The 17,319-nt window shown below is 35.5% G+C and overlaps 2 protein-coding genes across 2 annotated transcripts in view; both read right to left on the bottom strand.

Moving 5' to 3' along the window:
• Positions 1 to 17,319, bottom strand: part of LOC135217590 (uncharacterized) — a 49,795-nt gene continuing 32,476 nt past the window's right edge. Inside the window, exons 14-20 of the mRNA XM_064253554.1 lie at positions 3,592 to 3,661; positions 3,079 to 3,167; positions 2,187 to 2,318; positions 1,404 to 1,694; positions 946 to 1,194; positions 564 to 683; positions 1 to 341 (exon numbers count right to left, since the gene is read on the bottom strand). Coding sequence (XP_064109624.1) covers positions 99 to 341; positions 564 to 683; positions 946 to 1,194; positions 1,404 to 1,694; positions 2,187 to 2,318; positions 3,079 to 3,167; positions 3,592 to 3,661 — 1,194 coding nt within the window. The 3' untranslated portion in view covers positions 1 to 98. The remainder of the gene's footprint in view (positions 342 to 563; positions 684 to 945; positions 1,195 to 1,403; positions 1,695 to 2,186; positions 2,319 to 3,078; positions 3,168 to 3,591; positions 3,662 to 17,319) is intronic.
• Positions 7,729 to 11,789, bottom strand: LOC135217324 (uncharacterized). The gene is made up of 7 exons (XM_064253119.1): positions 11,698 to 11,789; positions 11,324 to 11,424; positions 10,354 to 10,485; positions 9,519 to 9,833; positions 8,536 to 8,694; positions 8,158 to 8,277; positions 7,729 to 7,988 (listed from the first exon to the last, which is right to left on the bottom strand). Exons 2-7 carry the CDS (start codon positions 11,405 to 11,407, stop codon positions 7,746 to 7,748), a joined length of 1,053 nt encoding a protein of 350 aa, XP_064109189.1. The 5' UTR covers positions 11,408 to 11,424; positions 11,698 to 11,789; the 3' UTR covers positions 7,729 to 7,745.

The raw sequence follows: 17,319 nt of genomic DNA, 5'->3' as shown, positions 1-17,319 counted from the left end.
TCACTTTTTTCTTTATTTATTTAAGTACTACAGATTGTTACCCTAAACCCACCACCTTTTACAGACATGTTAGAAAATATAGAAAGAATATTCAGGCCTCAAAGAATCTGTAGTTCATCAAGTGAATCTGCCTCCATGACGATGGCGGAGAGTTTGTTGAGTTTGCTCTCCTGAGTGTCGTTCTTGGGGAAGAGAGAGAGGTCGAACTCGTGGATGTTCTTCCTGAGGTCCTCCTTGAAGCAGGCGTCGGTCCTGGTCTCTTTTTCGCACTTCATCGCCAGCAGGAGGCGTTGGAGGTTCAGGGGGAGAGGAGACTTGAGCCTTTCTATGGGAAGACAGTACTGCGAGGGAAAAGAAGAAAATAATGAGTCATGGAGGCAGAATCAGTTGAAAAATTACAGATTCTATAAAGACTGATAAATGCATACGTCATGTATTTAATTGAATGTTAAATGTTTTTTTTTCAAAAGCTTATAGTTTCTTATCAGTAGTTGATCGTCATTTCATAGATTGTTTTTTAAGTAAAATATGGTGTTAGCAAATGAGATGATTCTCATACTTACTGTTAAATCTCTGCAGTAGGCAACTCCATCAGTCAAATCCTTCTTGAGTTCATTGCTAATTGGTTTTTGGCTGTAGTGGTTGTTGTAGTTGTCCACACGTAAGTTGAGGTACTGGTCAATCTGGAAATGGATTTTTATCTTGAGAGGTCATTTATAGAAAATGGTTTTAAGTTTGAAATATATAGGTAACAGAGAACAAGGCCCTTAATAAAAATAATACTCATTTTAAAAGAGGGCCAATGGTACTCCTGGTTACTCCTGGTTACGTATTTACTTCGAAACTCTGACCCACCGTTGTCAAAATTGTAAATCAAAATTAGGTTGAAGTCCCAAAATTGTAGTGGTGGTAACAAAGAGTGAAAAGATTATCTGCTCAACTTACGAAACCCAGCTTATGGAGGACACAGGTATAGTTGCTGAGGGAGGCGGTAATGGTGTTGACAGAATCCAGGAGGTAGTACTTATCGAAGAAAGGCTGCTTCGGGGGAGGTTTTGTAGGTACTGTAGTTCCATTTGATACTGGAGCTCCTGTAGATACTGGAGCTACTGTAGATACTGGAGTTCCTGTAGGTACTGTAGCTCCTGTAGATACTGGAGCTACTGTAGATGCTCCTCCTTGAGATTCACGTTTCTGTAGGAAGGAGTAAGTGGTAATGTTTGGGAGTAAATATTAGTCCGTCAATTTGTAAAACGTGGGATGATCAACTGAAACAGTTGAAAATATTGTGTTAATTTCCACTTGTGTCATCTCGGGTGTTATTTAATTTATGCAATTAATATATATATATATATATATATATATATATATATATATATATATATATAAAAACTTAAAATTACCTGTAAGTAGTGGGAATAACTCTTCGGTACATAGTGTTGAGGATGAGTATTTGGTACGCTAGAGTACTGAGGATAAGTATTTGGTACGCTAGAGTACTGAGGATAGGTCTGTGGGCCACCGTGTTGCTGAGGATAGTACCGAGGTCCACCTTGATGCTGAGGATAAGTTTGTGGCACTCCATGGTACTGGGGATATCCTTGTGGTGCCCCAAAGACTGGTCCTGGATGCCCTTGATAGTGGGTAGGTTGTTGTATGTATGGGGAATAACCAGCTTGGCTGTGTAGGTATCCCTGGAAGTAGAAATTCAGAACCGATGATTGAAAGAAGTAGCAAAAGAATACATTATTAATTTCAGCATTTTTATTCGATGAAAAACGAAATTATTTATGACTCTCTCTCTCTCTCTCTCTCTCTCTCTATCCTCTCCTCTCTCTCTATAATATATATATATATATATATAATATATATATATATATATATTATATATATATATATATATATATATATTATATATATATGTATATGTATGCGTGCATATGTATGTTTGTGTGTGTATGCATATCAAAATGGTCACGTATGTGCATAATCAAAAGTGCTGTTTGTTTTTAATTGCCAGAAGCACAAGGAGTAATTTGAGACAGGTAACGGATCAGTATGTGTCCGTTACTGGATATGGTTAAAGCCAGTGTTACAATTTCGTTTTTATTAATTTTGTATTCTAAAACCTTTAGAAATAGACATGACACATTCACCTGTGGAGTAATAAAGACTTTCATACTTACAGGTTGTGGGTAGATTGGATAACCAACCGTCTGCAGACTTGACACTGGGAGCTGTTGGCACTCTCTCTGGGCGGTGCCAACTTGTGCCAAATAGGCGTAGTACGTTTCTCCACCCAGACAACTCGCCATGACCTAGGATGTCAAAGGTAAGCTTTGTGTGATAAAACTGATAAGAGTCACAAGTATTTTGATCTCGTCTATGTCGCTTTTTTCACAGATTCTTGGTGGTAGAAAGTCATCCAAGATATTTATCATAAAATTTAGAAATATCAAGCTAAAATATCGTGAACTCGTTAGCAAATTTCCTATTGAATAGAAAGTCGATATTATTTAAAAAGAAGAGTAAAAAAAAATAAGCTGTTTACCTCTATTCAATTAATACAACAAATAAGTTGTGGTCTTGTGTAATATGGAAAACAAACAGTATCATTCATGATTATTGTCTGTTATAAAAGGGAAGACTTAATAGTAAAGCCGATTGGCCTTTTGTGTCAATAAGAAAAATCGCCTTTGTTTTGGTGGTTTATCGCTGAAACTTATCTATTTGCTGGTGATTATTCTCCGGGAAAATATTCCGTTTGTAGAAATGGGGAATTTGACTGTTAAGTGTTTAGTCTAGAATTATAATGCAGATTTTACTTAACAATGTGTTCGTCTGAGCCGTAATTTATTACTTAACTATTGTATTCGTCTGAGCCGTAATTTGTTACTTAACCATTGTCTTCATCTGAGCCGTAATTTGTAATGGTTTTTCTTAGGAAGGTGGTAAGTATTGAATGCTTGACTTGGGTAATGCGGTCTTTTCCAGGTAAATTGTGTTTTGATTAGTAAAATTAAACAAAGACGTGAAAAGTACAAGATTACAGCAGGATGGAAGTAATTATATACTTACTTTAGTGAAGGTGTACTTCTCGGTGAAATCACTCTCGGCCATGACGACGGTCGCCAGTGACAGGAAAATCACAGCTCGACTCATTTTGTCTGTAATAAAAAAGTTAGAAACTGATTAGTTTTAAACAAAATATGTTAATAGATTGCCCAATATTAACACTATTTTGAAAAGCACAGGAACTGAATGTAACTTGCAAATAAATTTTTTTTCAACATATGGAAAGTCTTTAAACTTTGGGACTGTTTAAGACTACTGGTCAAAATCATGAAGTTTTCTGCTCCATGTCGTATGCACCACTCTAATTTGTGTATGAATAAAAGAATTATGGACAGTAGTAACTTACTGAAATTAACAGCTGCTTAAGTATTTAGTTCAGTTAGTATATTGTAACATATTGTGAATGACAGTTTGATATTTCAAGTTCTAAACGTGATTGCCTATCTTTTTTTTTTCTGTTGTCTTGCGTGTAAGACCTAAATGGATTTATAATTCAGATACAGTAGTAGCTCTCACCTTCCTTTGGGCTGTGGTGGACAGATGTGACACATGGACTCATCATCCCGAGAGCCTTATATACGATCTCCTAATGAGGCTTTCGGTATCACACCCGTCTTCACAAAGAGGTTGTCAAGGGCAGTTATAATGACTGAGATTCTTGGAATTGTTTTATGCGTTCATTATGCTGTTGATATTTTGGACTGGTTAAATGTGCCTGTGTTTGTGTAATTATAATTATGATTAGGCTTTTATCCCGAGAGGGAGAGAAAAGACAAAACACTGCAACATTCATTCATCTAAAGCATCTTTGAATCACCTGACAGAAACCTTCCTTAACAGCAGCTTCTTTAAATAGCTATATAAGGGTTTCATAAACAAAGCATCGTAATCCTACATGATGTATGCTACTCGATCTTATTCCCTTTTGTAGCCCAGGCCTGAAGAAAACGGTAAATATAAGGAAAGGAAAAAAGTTGGGGCTTGAACATAAAGGAAATGGTGGACATGCGTTTTTGAGGAAGTAAGATTATAAAGTCTGGAAAATCTGAAATAGATAGATAGTTACATTAAATAAATGATGGAAGATATTGCCTGATGGCTGCCACGAAGCCGTCCAAGAGGCCATCTTTACACAGATGTTTACAGGCTGCCCAAGTAACATAACCTGCAGAGCTTTGGGATGGAGGCTAAAATTGTATCCACGAGAGAGAGAGAGAGAGAGAGAGAGAGAGAGAGAGAGAGAGAGAGAGAGAGAGAGAGAAAAGCTACCTTGAGGAAAAGAGGAAGAGGATTGGATCAAGAAGAGGGGTAAAAGTGGGATCACTGATCAAACGAACTGGCTTTATGAGCAGATCTCTTCTAATTACCGATCCCTTGTCATCAGTTCTTCATAACCGCATTTCGTACCTTCGGAGCATTTGTTACTCCTTATGTGCTAAGTAATTCGTTCGAATAGACACTTTCTCTTTTCTGTCATGTTCATTCAGTATTCACACTTCTGAAAATAAGAGTTAACTCAACAATCCCTTTATACGAGTTTATTTCAGCACTGTTGATGTTCCGCATTTCTGTCTTTATAGTGCATACATACTTACAACAAATCTTTTATCTTAAATTCTTTCAACAAGACTAAACCACCTCAAAACACTTATATTTTGAACCTATGGTAACGTTCGTTAAATGTCTATAATTACTCTACCATCCATTTTTTCGTCTTCATTATGTGCTGTGGTTACAATATATCCCAGCAGCTTACATCTTTACTTTTATATATTTTTAATATTCACACTTCACTTCAGTATAGGAGATTGACTCAACTCCCCTCATCCACTCTCAGCTTGCTTTTGTAGATAAAACTCTTGTCTTCCAGATCTTTTATGTAAACCCTGCTTCCTTCATTGATTTGTTTATGTATAGGTAGTTACACACATAATATATATATATATATATATATATATATATATATATATATATATATATATATATATATATACATGCATATTATCCTTCAACTACTAATATATATATATATATATATATATATATATATATATATATATATCTATATCTATATCTATATCTATATCTATATTATATATATATATATATATATATATATATATATAGTATATATATATATATATATATATATATATATATATATATATGTATATATATATATATATATATATATATATATATATATATATATATATATATATATATATATATATATATATATGTATATATGTATGTATCATTAGCTTAGCCATTGGTGATCCATCTCGCATACTCATTTTTACACCAAACAATTCAACAAGCGTCTACTTTACTATTGCTATTATTATAAAAGCTCCTAATTACTCTAAATAAAATCCCATAATTACTTTAAATAAAATGTCCTTGTATTCCATACATGCCTAACATTCTCCACATTGCATCGCAGTGAATTTATTCTTTAGCAATTTTTAGCCTGTTCACATCATTTGTAGAGTTTTACCTTTACTTTTAATTTGTTACCGCAACCGTTTCAAAACAGGTGATTCATACATATTCTTCACTATTTAATTCTCCTGTGATCTGTCCTAAGCTCTGGAGAGTCCTACAATACGCTGTTTGTATACCTTTTGTAACCCTGTTAGCCACGGTATCACATTTTCCCCGTTTTACCATTTATAATCTGTTCATTTCTGGCATTGTTTATATTTATTGGTCTTAACTTGCAATATGTACATACGTTAGTGGTTTCAGCCCTTTCTTTACTCGAATCTACTACCTCACCTCCATTCTGCACGCACACACAGTAGTTCTTTGAAAGTCACACTTAGTCAACACAAGTCTGCCTTCTCTTCTGACAGAAAGTTACTTGTTTGACTTGGTTTTGCAGAATAAAGGAAAAGCATATGCAGTACAAATAGAAAAGTGGCTTCAAACATCTTTAGCGAATTTTGTAAATATTTAGGACACAGCTAATGTGATCGAGGCTTATCGTGATTTGCAGAAGTCCATATTGAACACTAACCATTGATTACAGTGATATGGGCTTCAGATATTTACCATCCTCATAGTGCTCACCTCATCGTTTTAGCCAGATTTAATTAGTCTTACTCACTGAACCAAAGTGCTGATTAACCTCATGGATTTAATAGACATTCTCCTAAGCATTCATAGTATTCGAAGCCGAGAGACATACATTTATTTGTGAGGGATCAACCCAAAACAAGATTTCTTCTTTCTGTCTGATGTGGTGTCCAGATCTGCGCTAATGGCTGTTTGGTCAGTTGTAATTCCAACTTTTGGAATTCTTTTAGTATTCGAGTCTTTTCTGATTATCATCCCTTTCTCTGTTCTTCGGTGTCGGGCCCCAATATGTCTTATTTTCTTTAACCTTCTCTTGCCTTGCCTTTATTGATCAAGGCCTGGGTTGCATAAAGTTCTTTGATACTAATTCCGTTAGCCATTCAATATGTACAGTTTTAAAAATTCTGGAAAAATTAAAAGAGAAAATAACTCTACAGGGTTATTAGAAATCGTAGGTAAAGCAGTAAAGTTTTTTTTTAAACAGAATACTTCCATGTGGGCTCCATTGGTTGCAGGCAACACACCTAGACAATGCTCAGTTTCTGACCATATGGATTGCAGCATCCCCTCGTCAGAGGTGGCTATGGCTTGACATATTCTTTCTCTTAGATCATCGAGGTCTCAAACTTGTGCAGAGGGTTTACATCTGGCTCTGCAGTTTGGAAACTCCACAGAAAATAAGAGAACTGGAGAGAAATAGCCTAAAAGTCGATGTTTAATCGAGCCATTGGCCCATTTTAATTTGCTGAGGAAACAATTGCAACACTACTTTGATCTTTTACAAGAGCTGGTTGCACCACAGTTGCACCACTTGCAATCAACAGTTATTTTCCAGCAAGATAGTGCGCCACCCCATTATGGGTTGACTCTTCGTGATTTCCGAATGAATCGTTTCCAAACCGGTTGATTGGAAGAGATCGTCCAGTTACTTGGCCACCTAGATCACTAGATGGAATCTCTCTAGACTTCTTGTTGGCTACGTTAAATACAGTCTCTAGGTGATCTTAAGGAAAGAATAATCAAGCCATATCCACCACTGACGCGGAGATGCTCCAGCACTCAAGGTCAGAAACTGAGCATCGTCTAGATGTGTTACGTGAAACTAATGTGGAAGTGTTCTGATGTTTTTGATAAAAGTTTTGTTACTTTAGTTTCCCAAAACAAAAACAAAAAACCATAGTTATATCTTCATTTTTTCATTCTGTCTGAATTTTTCAACTTGTACAGATAATTTATGGACACGGTGTATTGTCACATTTAATGTACCAAAGTGCCATTAGGGGAATATTAAGAAATTTTTTGGTTTTGTGATGATGTGAAATATCCATTGCATAGAAAACGACAGGCCTAAAGATGGCATAGGGAAGGTCGGAGATGAAGCACAGGAAATGGTTTGAGTAAAATTCAAGACCTTGGCGGAACGACTTGCAATAATATTATTTTTTCGAGTTAGTTTGTGACTGATTCTCAAAACAATATGGTATGCCGGTAGTAGTTAAAAGCATTATAAATTTTGTCATTTATTTAAAGTGGATAAGTAGTCACCCAGAATTCCAGTCCCTTGTCGATAAATGGAAATTATATTTAGTCTAAATAATCTGTAGTTCATCAAGTGAATCTGCCTCCAAGACGATGGCGGAGTGTTTGTCGAGTTTGCTCTCCTGAGTGTCATTCTTGGGGAAGAGAGAGAGGTTGAACTCGTGGATGTTCTTCCTGAGGGCCTCTTTGAAGCAGGCGTCGGTCCTGGTCTCTTTTTCACACTTCATCTCCAGCAGGAGACGTTGCAGGTTCAGGGGGAGAGGAGACTTGAGCCTTTCGAGAGGGAGGCAGGACTGGAAGAAAAAAGAAATTAGTTAATTAAAGAGAGCAAGCAAATTCATATTGAGAATGTACAGGGTGTTAATTCCTATTATATTAGTTTTCCGTATTCACGTTATGGTGAAGGCTTGCTTTTAAGGAACGAAAAGAACTTGTCAAAGAAAAAATTGCTGTTATACTTACAGTTAAATCCCTGCAGTAGGCGGCTCCATCAGCCAAATCCTTCTTGAGTTCTTGGCTAATTGATTTTATGTTGAAGTACTGGATGTAGTTGTCCACGCGTAAGTTCAGGTATTGGTCAATCTGGAAATGGGGTTATTCATAGAAGATAATTGGAAACATTATTCTTAGTAGAATTAATACAGATCTTAAGAATGCCAGTGGTTCTTCTGATTTTGACAGTGGTGGCTCAAAGTTCTGAAGTGAATACACTTCAGAACTTTGACCCACCATTGTCAAAATTGTATACTGAAATTAAAATGACCTTCAAGCAACAATCATTTACTGGTGGTAGATCTGTCTAGTGTAAACATAATGAACTGAAAAACACTGGCTACTTACGAAACCCAGTTTATGGAGGACGCAGGTGTAGTTGCTGAGGGAGGCGGTGATGGTGCTGACAGCGTCCAGGAGGTAGTACTGGTCGAAGAAAGGCTTCTTTAAGGGAGCTTCTGTAGATACTGGAGCTACTGTAGAAGCTGGTCCTACTGATTCGCGTTTCTGTAGGAAGGATTCATTGTACGAGGAAATATTGGTGAGAGTTATTTTAAACATAGTCGAAAACTTTTTGAACTATAACCCGTCATGGTTTCAATTTTTTTTTAATGGTTTTTGCTCTATTGGGGTTCGAACCCAAAACATGTCAAATGAAAGGTTATGGTTGTACCACGGGATAGTGTGTAGATTTCCATTATTAATCCTTGCGTTAATTTACTTAAGGTGCATTTCGCATATACAATAACCCAAAATCTTTAAGAATAAGCAGCTACATTCTAGAATCTGTGTTAGTATTAAGGAAATGAACAAAAATCTCGCCTAACAAGCACCAAGAATTATGCGTAAAGATAAAGGTTGTTTTAGAAATTCGACAAAATAATTTTTTAAATTTATAATAATTTTCCTCGTGACTGGTTACTTGGCTATTGCACTCAACACATTTCAAGGTGTGACAGTCTTTTAAACTCACTAATAAATCAGATTTATTGCTGAATATTTGGACAATTAATTAATGGAAGTTTAGAATCGATTGATGTATTAAGCAAATGGGTATGGCAGTAATAACCAAAGTACATAATAGATAAATGCTTTGAAAAGAATACTTTATCTCTCTCTCTTTCATACACTAATTTATATATATATATATATATATATATATATATATATATATATATATATATATATATATATATATATATATATATATATATATACTATATATATATATATATATATATATATATATATATATATATATATATATATATATATATATATATATGAAAGGTATGAAATATTCAGTGTAGCTCTACGGTCATATTATTTACCTGTAAATAGTGAGAGTAGCTCCTTGGTCCATGATGTTGAGGATAAGCGTTTGGAACGCCAGAGTATTGAGGATAGGTCTGTGGTTGTCCGTGCTGTTGAGGATAGTAGATAGGTACACTTGGTTCCTGAGGATAAGTTTGTGGTTGGTAGTGAGGATACCCATGTGATGGTCCTTGGTACTGGGGATACCCTTGTGGTGTTCCGTGGTACTGGGGATACCCTTGTGCTGACCCAAGGATTGGTCCTGAATGCCCTTGTTGGTAGGGAGGATGTTGCATGTATGGGGAATAGCCATCTTGGCTGTGTAGGTATCCCTGGAAATAGATGAAGAGATCTTAGGATTAAGAGAGGGTTAGCCAAGGAATGCATGGCAAAGATTGAGGAAACAAGACGTGGTTATTGATATTGTTAATATTATTCTTCGCAAGTAAACGCTAAGGAGTAGGCACGAAAATTGTTTACATTTATATATATATATATATATATATATATATATATATATATTGAATGTGTATATATATAATATATATATGCATTCATATATATACATGTGCTTGTGTGTGTATATATATATTTATATATATATATATATATATATATATATATATATATATATACATATGTATATATGTACAATTTCATAATACTTTTTCATTACAAGAACACAGTGATGAAGTACAGTTAATGAGATAGTGTGTATTTATTAACGGTGATGATTAAGATCAATATTATAATGTTAATAATTTGTTTTTTTCTAGGAACTCTGTGTTCTAAAATTAAACAAACTTCCATCAGAAGTTTTTATAAATGATACTTTAAACACTTCAGACTTACAGATTGTGGATAGACAGGGTAACCAACTGTCTGCAGACTTGACACAGGGAGCTGTTGGCACTCCCTCTGGGCGGTGCCAACTGTTGCCAAATATTTGTAATAGGTATCTTGGCCGAAACAGCTTGCCATGACCTGTGGGAGAATTGGTAAGTTAGGCAAGAGGAGTTTGCAGTTTGATCGTGGCCTAATTTCGCAAAGGTTTATGCATAAAGTTTTGAATAATATCCTATCGTTAATTTTATTATTATATTATTAGACATTCACGCTGGTGAAGGTGTAAATATATATTACAAATTCATGAATATATAGTTATATCAACACCATTGTGGATTTCTTCGCCATTGTTATTATTATTATTATTATTATTATTATTATTATTATTATTATTATTATTATTATTATTCCTAAGAATAGAGGGCAAGCGTAAAAGAAAAAGAGAATAAAAGATAAGTGAAAGACAGATTCCAGCTCGGTACATTTCAGATGGCGAAAGTTCCTTTGGTTACATATGAAATAAACACCCAGACCAGTCTGGAGGAACTGGAAGAGGTATGTAAGCCGTAGTGGACTTGGAATTATTACTGATATTTATACTTTCATCCGCTTATTGTAACTGTAATCCTTGGAAGTTTATATTTAATTTTTTAGATACTGAGCAAATTTAACTTTTCAGAAACCAACGATACATAGTTTGGGGGACTAAGGAAGTTAAATGCAATTTCCTGATTTAATAGGCTTTTTTCGCTTTGCTTGTGCTACCATCGTCATCCTCTTCTTTAGAGATTGGTAAATAGGTCATGGTTAAATTACGGTAAATATTAAACATTTCTTGTGCTAGTTTAACGAAAGGAAAACCTATTCACTGTTTAATCAGAAGAGAAGAGAGATGGAAAGAGAGAAAGTGGGTTCTAGATCTGTTGCTTGGAAATAGAATTAAAATGGCGTAAACAGGATGAAAATCGTTTCCTACCTTAGTGAAGGAGTATTTCTCAGAGAAGTCGCTCTCGGCCACGGCGAGGGTCGCCAGTGTCAGGAAAATCACAGCTCGTTGCATTTTGTCTGAAAGAGAAACTAAAATGTTTGTGATTTTACTGGCATTCCTTACCTGGAAGTTTATTTCTTTTTTTTATTACTTTTTCATCTGGAATTTTTTTACATAGAATAATTTTATTTGATATTTTTTAGACTATTGAACGCACGATCAAATCATGTTTTTAACGTTAGGTGTAGCTCTGATGTCGTAAAGGAAAAGCTTCTGTGTAGATATGAATGATCTTATTTGCATATTCTTTATTGTACATCGTGCGTTTATTAATTATTGGATTAACATTTACTGAAAGTTACCAAAATGCAGTTATTTGACTGAGTATGACATCCCGTTGACTTTTCATCTTTTTGTTTAAGCATCTTGGAGGATAAGGAGAAGTAATTACCAGAGCAGCTCTTCCTTACCTTCTTTTGAGATGTGGTGGACAACTCTGACACGAGAAGAGAACATCCCAGAGCTTTATATAGGAGTTCTTTCCGAGATGTTCGACGTCCCACCCGATTCACAAAGATTGCCTCCAAGGGCGCTGATAATGATTTTAATTCTTACAACAAGTAATGCTCTTATGATCATCTGTGGAATAATTGCATAAATATGTCTATTTTGTTCTTGCATATTCCATTGTGCGCCATTTATATTCTTTCACTAATTGTTCTGAAGAGTAGGAAACTGTTCTTTCTCAAGGTCAGCTTAATCTATAAATAGCATTTTTCCCCATTAAAAGTAAAACTCTTTTCTTAAGATTTTGTAGACATTCAGTATCAGGACATACATTTTTAGATTTCCCACTAAGCTTTAAAGTGATCTATTAGACGATTACACCTCTGCTGCACATATTCCTGTCGAATTTAGGTTCCATGCTTAGAATCAAAATGAACCCATCACCTCTGTGATAGTGAAGAGCTTAGTTTATAAAATATGGCTATTTTAAGGTAGCTTTATCATGAATTCTCTCGTGGCTTCTTCATACTTGAAGATGCTAAGCCACAAAGTCCTCTTTGTATCGGATTCACTTTACCGTAGGAATAACTTATCCAAATGGAATTTATTATAAGTGCATCTGCTCCTGCTTGGATTCGACTCTATGCCTTTTAGGTGGACATTATATTTATTCACTAAGCTGTCAATTCTGCCGTACACATGTCTATGGAATTCGGCTTTTGCTCTTGATTTCGGAATCAGCCCATCAACATCATGATGGCTTAGATCAGTGCGTGCGTGCAACGCTTTATTATTTCTTGATAAATTTGTCGTAGATTTACATTTGTATCCACCGAGCTGACACTGTCAGTGAAGTACTATTCACCCTTGATTGGTGCCAATGATACCTCCAAACCGTGTCAAACTCCCCTTCACCATTATCTCATCAACATATGGAACTTTCTTAATTTCCCATTATGGTATGTTTTCTTTCGCAGTCTCCTAACAGACGTCTAATATTCTTCGTCAAGCTTATTCTCACAATCGACGGCATCCTTAGCTTCATAGCAGGATTCATGCAAATAGAGCCATAGATGTACTTCACAGATGTTTAGGCTTAGTTTGTATTTAGTTTTAAATTATTTAAGTTTTAAATTTTATACAGCCTACCCAGTGTTTGCTATGCCTTTTTTAGTCTGTCACGAAATTCCAACTCAAGAGAGCTTGTACTGGATATTGTAGTTCCTAAATACTGTAGTAGAAAAAATTCAACCTCGTTTATCTCCTCACCTTCTAGTCTTACTTCATCTATTATTCCACAATGGCATTTTTTTTGTACTTATATTTCATCTCCAAGTACATACAGGGTGTAAGGCTGCAAAACATTTACCCCAGCCATTTGGTAAATTTCACACCTTCAGAATGCTCATATTTACGAGCGTTCTACAAGTATGGGAATATGATTTGCCACTGACCACATTTTAAAAAGATTGTGTCATTTAGGAAGCCTAATCCTGCCCTAAGGGTTCCACAGCCCTTCACTAGGTGCTTATCCCTTCGCTGGCTACATTATTATAACTACCAAAAATCATTAGCACTTCCTTGGGCAGATGGGTACTGACTACTACTAACCTTTGAACAGTCCATAGTAAGAAGTGTAAAAACATAGTTATTGATGTTTGCTTCAAGAAATAGGCTTATCCATCGCTTAGGGGGGATGGGTGGGGAGTTGCCCATAGGGTGCCCAACCCTCTAGTAGGCAGCCATTAGAATCTCTAGCCTTTGACCCTTAGGACTAGAGCAGCAGGGACCAGGCAATATCGCTTACTGCCAGCGTGGTAGCAGTCAAATTTAAATGACTAATGTGTGTGTATAAATAAATATTGTGTTTGTATATGGGAAAAAGAGAGAGAGAATACAAGATGAATTTTCTTTATTAGGAAATACAGAATATCAAACATTAATTATATATAATTATATAATATATATATATATATATATATATATATATATATATATACATATATATATATATATATATATATATATATATATATATATATATATATATATATATATATATATATATATATATATATATATATATACATACGTATGTAAGTGTGTGTGTTGTGTTTATCTGTTCATATATGAGAGAGAGAGAGAGAGAGAAAGAGAGAGAGAGAGAGAGAGAGAGAGAGAGAGAATGTGGGATGGCGTTAACAAGAAGTGTATCTCGTTATTCGAAATTGCAGAATATCAAACGTGAATTATTGCTGATGGCAAAATATGAGTTATTGCATACGTCGTAATATATCTTGATAAGTTCCATAAGTTTACATTTGACATAATGGTCATGAAGTTTGACAGCCTAACGTGGTCTTTGAATTTAAAGTTTGTAATGTATTGGATTTTTTTTTACATGTCTCATAGTGTTACATAAATTTGAATATTCAGAAAGTATATAAAAGGATATTTCGTTGTAAGATTTACTAGTGCTTATTATATTTTGTTGTTTTATTTACATTTATTTAGTCATTGTTGTTTTTCTTGTGAATATTATTATTGTTGTTTAAGCAGTTTCTCGAAGGGCCCGAATATAATTGCCAGTAATCTTCTAAAAGAGAAGATTGGGGCTTTAGGGAGACTGCCTAAACAATAATAAAAATATTCACAAGAATAACAACAATGATTACATATTATGGACTTTTTTCCCCCCTATTTTCGTCTCCGTAAAACTAGAATAAGATAAAACAGTTTTTACTAGATTTTCTTCTCTGGCCGTTAAAATCTGTGTACTCTCCTCCTCGTTTCCTTGAAAGACCCATTAACACTTGATTTCAAGCAATTCATTTACCAGCTTTGTTTATCCCCATTACCTGGTGTTGACGCCCAAAAGGAATGCTCTCAAGGAGATGATCTTAATTCCTTGTAATACATCGTGGCATTAAGTAATTACACTTAATTCTCACTCGGAAAATGTAATTGCTCATGTTTGTGCGCTTGTTGATGTCCTGTCCTGCCTGTTGCTTTGTCATTCGTTCATGATTTTTTCTTCAAATATGTTGATGTTTACCTATCAGCTACCTTCTCTCTCTCTCTCTCTCTCTCTCTCTCTCTCTCTCTCTCTCTCTCTCTCTCTCTCTCTCTCTCTCTCTCTGTGGATGCATGGATTCCATGACCTCATGGTATAATTAAATCTAATGTTCATTTTGTAAGAATAACTGTTCCATACTTAGGCTTGAAGATTAATTGCAAGGCAGTGTTAATGTTTATAATTGTGTTATTAATTGTAAAAATTCCTCTTCAGAAACAAAAAAAAGTAGCAGAATATTATCCACAGCTGTGTATATTAAGCTTATGCAATTTATGATAAAATATTTTGAACAAAATAAGAACGAAGAATTAAATGGTGATGAAAAGAAAGTCTGGTTTTCTGGAGTTCATCGCTCTCAAGAATGCTGAAGAAAGTCTACGGGATAGCTTACCCAGCATTAACATTGAATTATTTCAAAACCGATATTAAGTCTTATGCATTGATGATGTATGATCTGGATTGCCCGGTTCTGCTACCGTAACAGGACCAGTCGATAATATCCGTATTTTAGTATTACGTTTGGTGCTCACAGAACATGTTTGAAACAGGGTGCGAGGGTGTAGGCGTGATAGGTTTGGTTCTGTCTAGAATTATTATTTAAAAAATACCCATAGTAGCACGAGTCTTCATATAGAGAAACAAATCCACAGTTATGTAAATGTACATATATCTAAATTTAAAACTTTAAGGATAGCTTTCGGGGATCTGTTCGGTTCCCCTTTTCAATCTCTGAAGAGATTCCCGAAAGCTATCCTTAAAGTTTTAAATTTAGATATATGTACATTTACATAAAAGTGGATTTGTTTCTCCAATTATTATTTGTGCATGTTTTTGCAACAATGAAATCAAATGCAGATTAAGTCCTAATAAATAATTTTTGAAATAACATCTTTAGCCTCAAACTTTCTTGGCTGAAATATATGTCAGTTACTTGTTGACATTAATTGATTTTTTATATATTACCAAGATTAAGTTGCGTTCAGAACTACCAGAAAGGGGATGATACCGAACTGTCAACATACATATATACCCGAAATAAACTATGAATGACATCAGCGCGCGCACAGCATTGAATGATCAAGGAAGTGAAACAAAAATCTTTCTAGATAAAGTTTTGTAAAAGTTTGCTTGGATGCATTCCCTCCAGAACTAAATTGAAATCGACGATGCCGTATTTCTTTAACGTTCACCAATAGTATCACCATGGCCCAAACGGTTATTTATTTGTATTGGGTTATATCTTCGATGGGAGAGGGGGCGAATAGCAGGACCTCTCCTACATGTGCTAACGTATCCGAAAGATTTTAGACTGCATACGTTGAAATTACATATTACAGGCAACTGAAACCATATACAAACATATATATATAATATGTTTGTATGTATGTATGTATATATATATATATATATATATATATATATATATATATATATATATATTGTGACGTTTGTAGATCGTTCCGTCTACCCAGATATTAATTAATAAATTTGATTTGGAAAAGGCAGCCATTTCTTCCAAATATCAGCTGATTTTTAGTAAAACGCGGGAAACCCAAAACCCGCCAGCCAGAGATAGGGGGTTCCCCAGTTGGGGGAAAAGAGTCTTTTGTCAGCTTTAGGGACGTATCTCAAAAGGGAAGGATGTAGGCAGATTGGTACTACTTAGACCTATATCTTAAGCTCTCTTTCCTGTGACCCCTCTGCTGGCTGTATGTTTGTTTCCAGGATTTGCCTTGCTCGGGGGGTGGGGGGTGGGGGGGGGTCAAGCTGACTCCCAACACCCAAGCAAAACGCCTGCGTTCTGCCCCAGTCGACTGCGAGACGTGACCTCGGACGGATGTCCAACCACCTGCCTTCCTGTTAGGCCTATCCAGGGCCTGAGTGGCACGCCGATCGACCCAGGCCTCAGACAAAGGGAGGCCACGCTTTTCTACAAAGGTCCACACTGAACACGACATCCAGGTACGTCTTGTGGAACAGCATATTGCCAGTCTCTCCCATCCTATTATCATTTTGATCCTCATTCTCCCAATTCAATTTCCAACCCAAAAGGAACTCATCCTTTTGTTCCCTCTCACTGCCTCATGGCCGCATGCTTCCCCTTGTGTGATCGTCCCAGACCAATGAAGTCATTGCATACCTCAGTGAAACATTAAAAGTTCCTTCTCCCCAGTTAGAGAATTAATTAATCAAAACAAGAAGTCATTTTTTTTCCTTTTATCTTGTTTAATCTGGGATTCTTTTCCAGATTCCCAGAGCCACGTGTCATGTCTCTCTGCCCGCAAGTGTTGCATTACCCAAGTTTATGAGACCAGCTTTCATCCAATTACATTTTAGCCAGCTATCCATTTGTGAGAGATTATAAGTCCCAACATGCGGACGCTGTATTCACTTTTCTCCA

Source organism: Macrobrachium nipponense, chromosome 7 (genome assembly GCF_015104395.2).
Source record: "Macrobrachium nipponense isolate FS-2020 chromosome 7, ASM1510439v2, whole genome shotgun sequence".
In the NCBI taxonomy this organism is placed as follows: Eukaryota; Metazoa; Arthropoda; class Malacostraca; order Decapoda; family Palaemonidae; genus Macrobrachium; species Macrobrachium nipponense.
This window is presented reverse-complemented; position numbering and strand designations above follow the sequence as displayed.

Bases quoted from the DNA above. Each gene is read 5' to 3' on its own strand.
- LOC135217324 (XM_064253119.1), bottom strand. From the start codon at position 11,407: ATGCAACGAGCTGTGATTTTCCTGACACTGGCGACCCTCGCCGTGGCC. The intron at 10,486-11,323 runs GTAGGAAACGAT...ATTCTCCCACAG, and splicing joins AGAAATACTCCTTCACTAAG to GTCATGGCAAGCTGTTTCGG. The intron at 8,278-8,535 runs GTAAGTAGCCAG...CCCCATTTCCAG, and splicing joins TCCTCCATAAACTGGGTTTC to ATTGACCAATACCTGAACTT.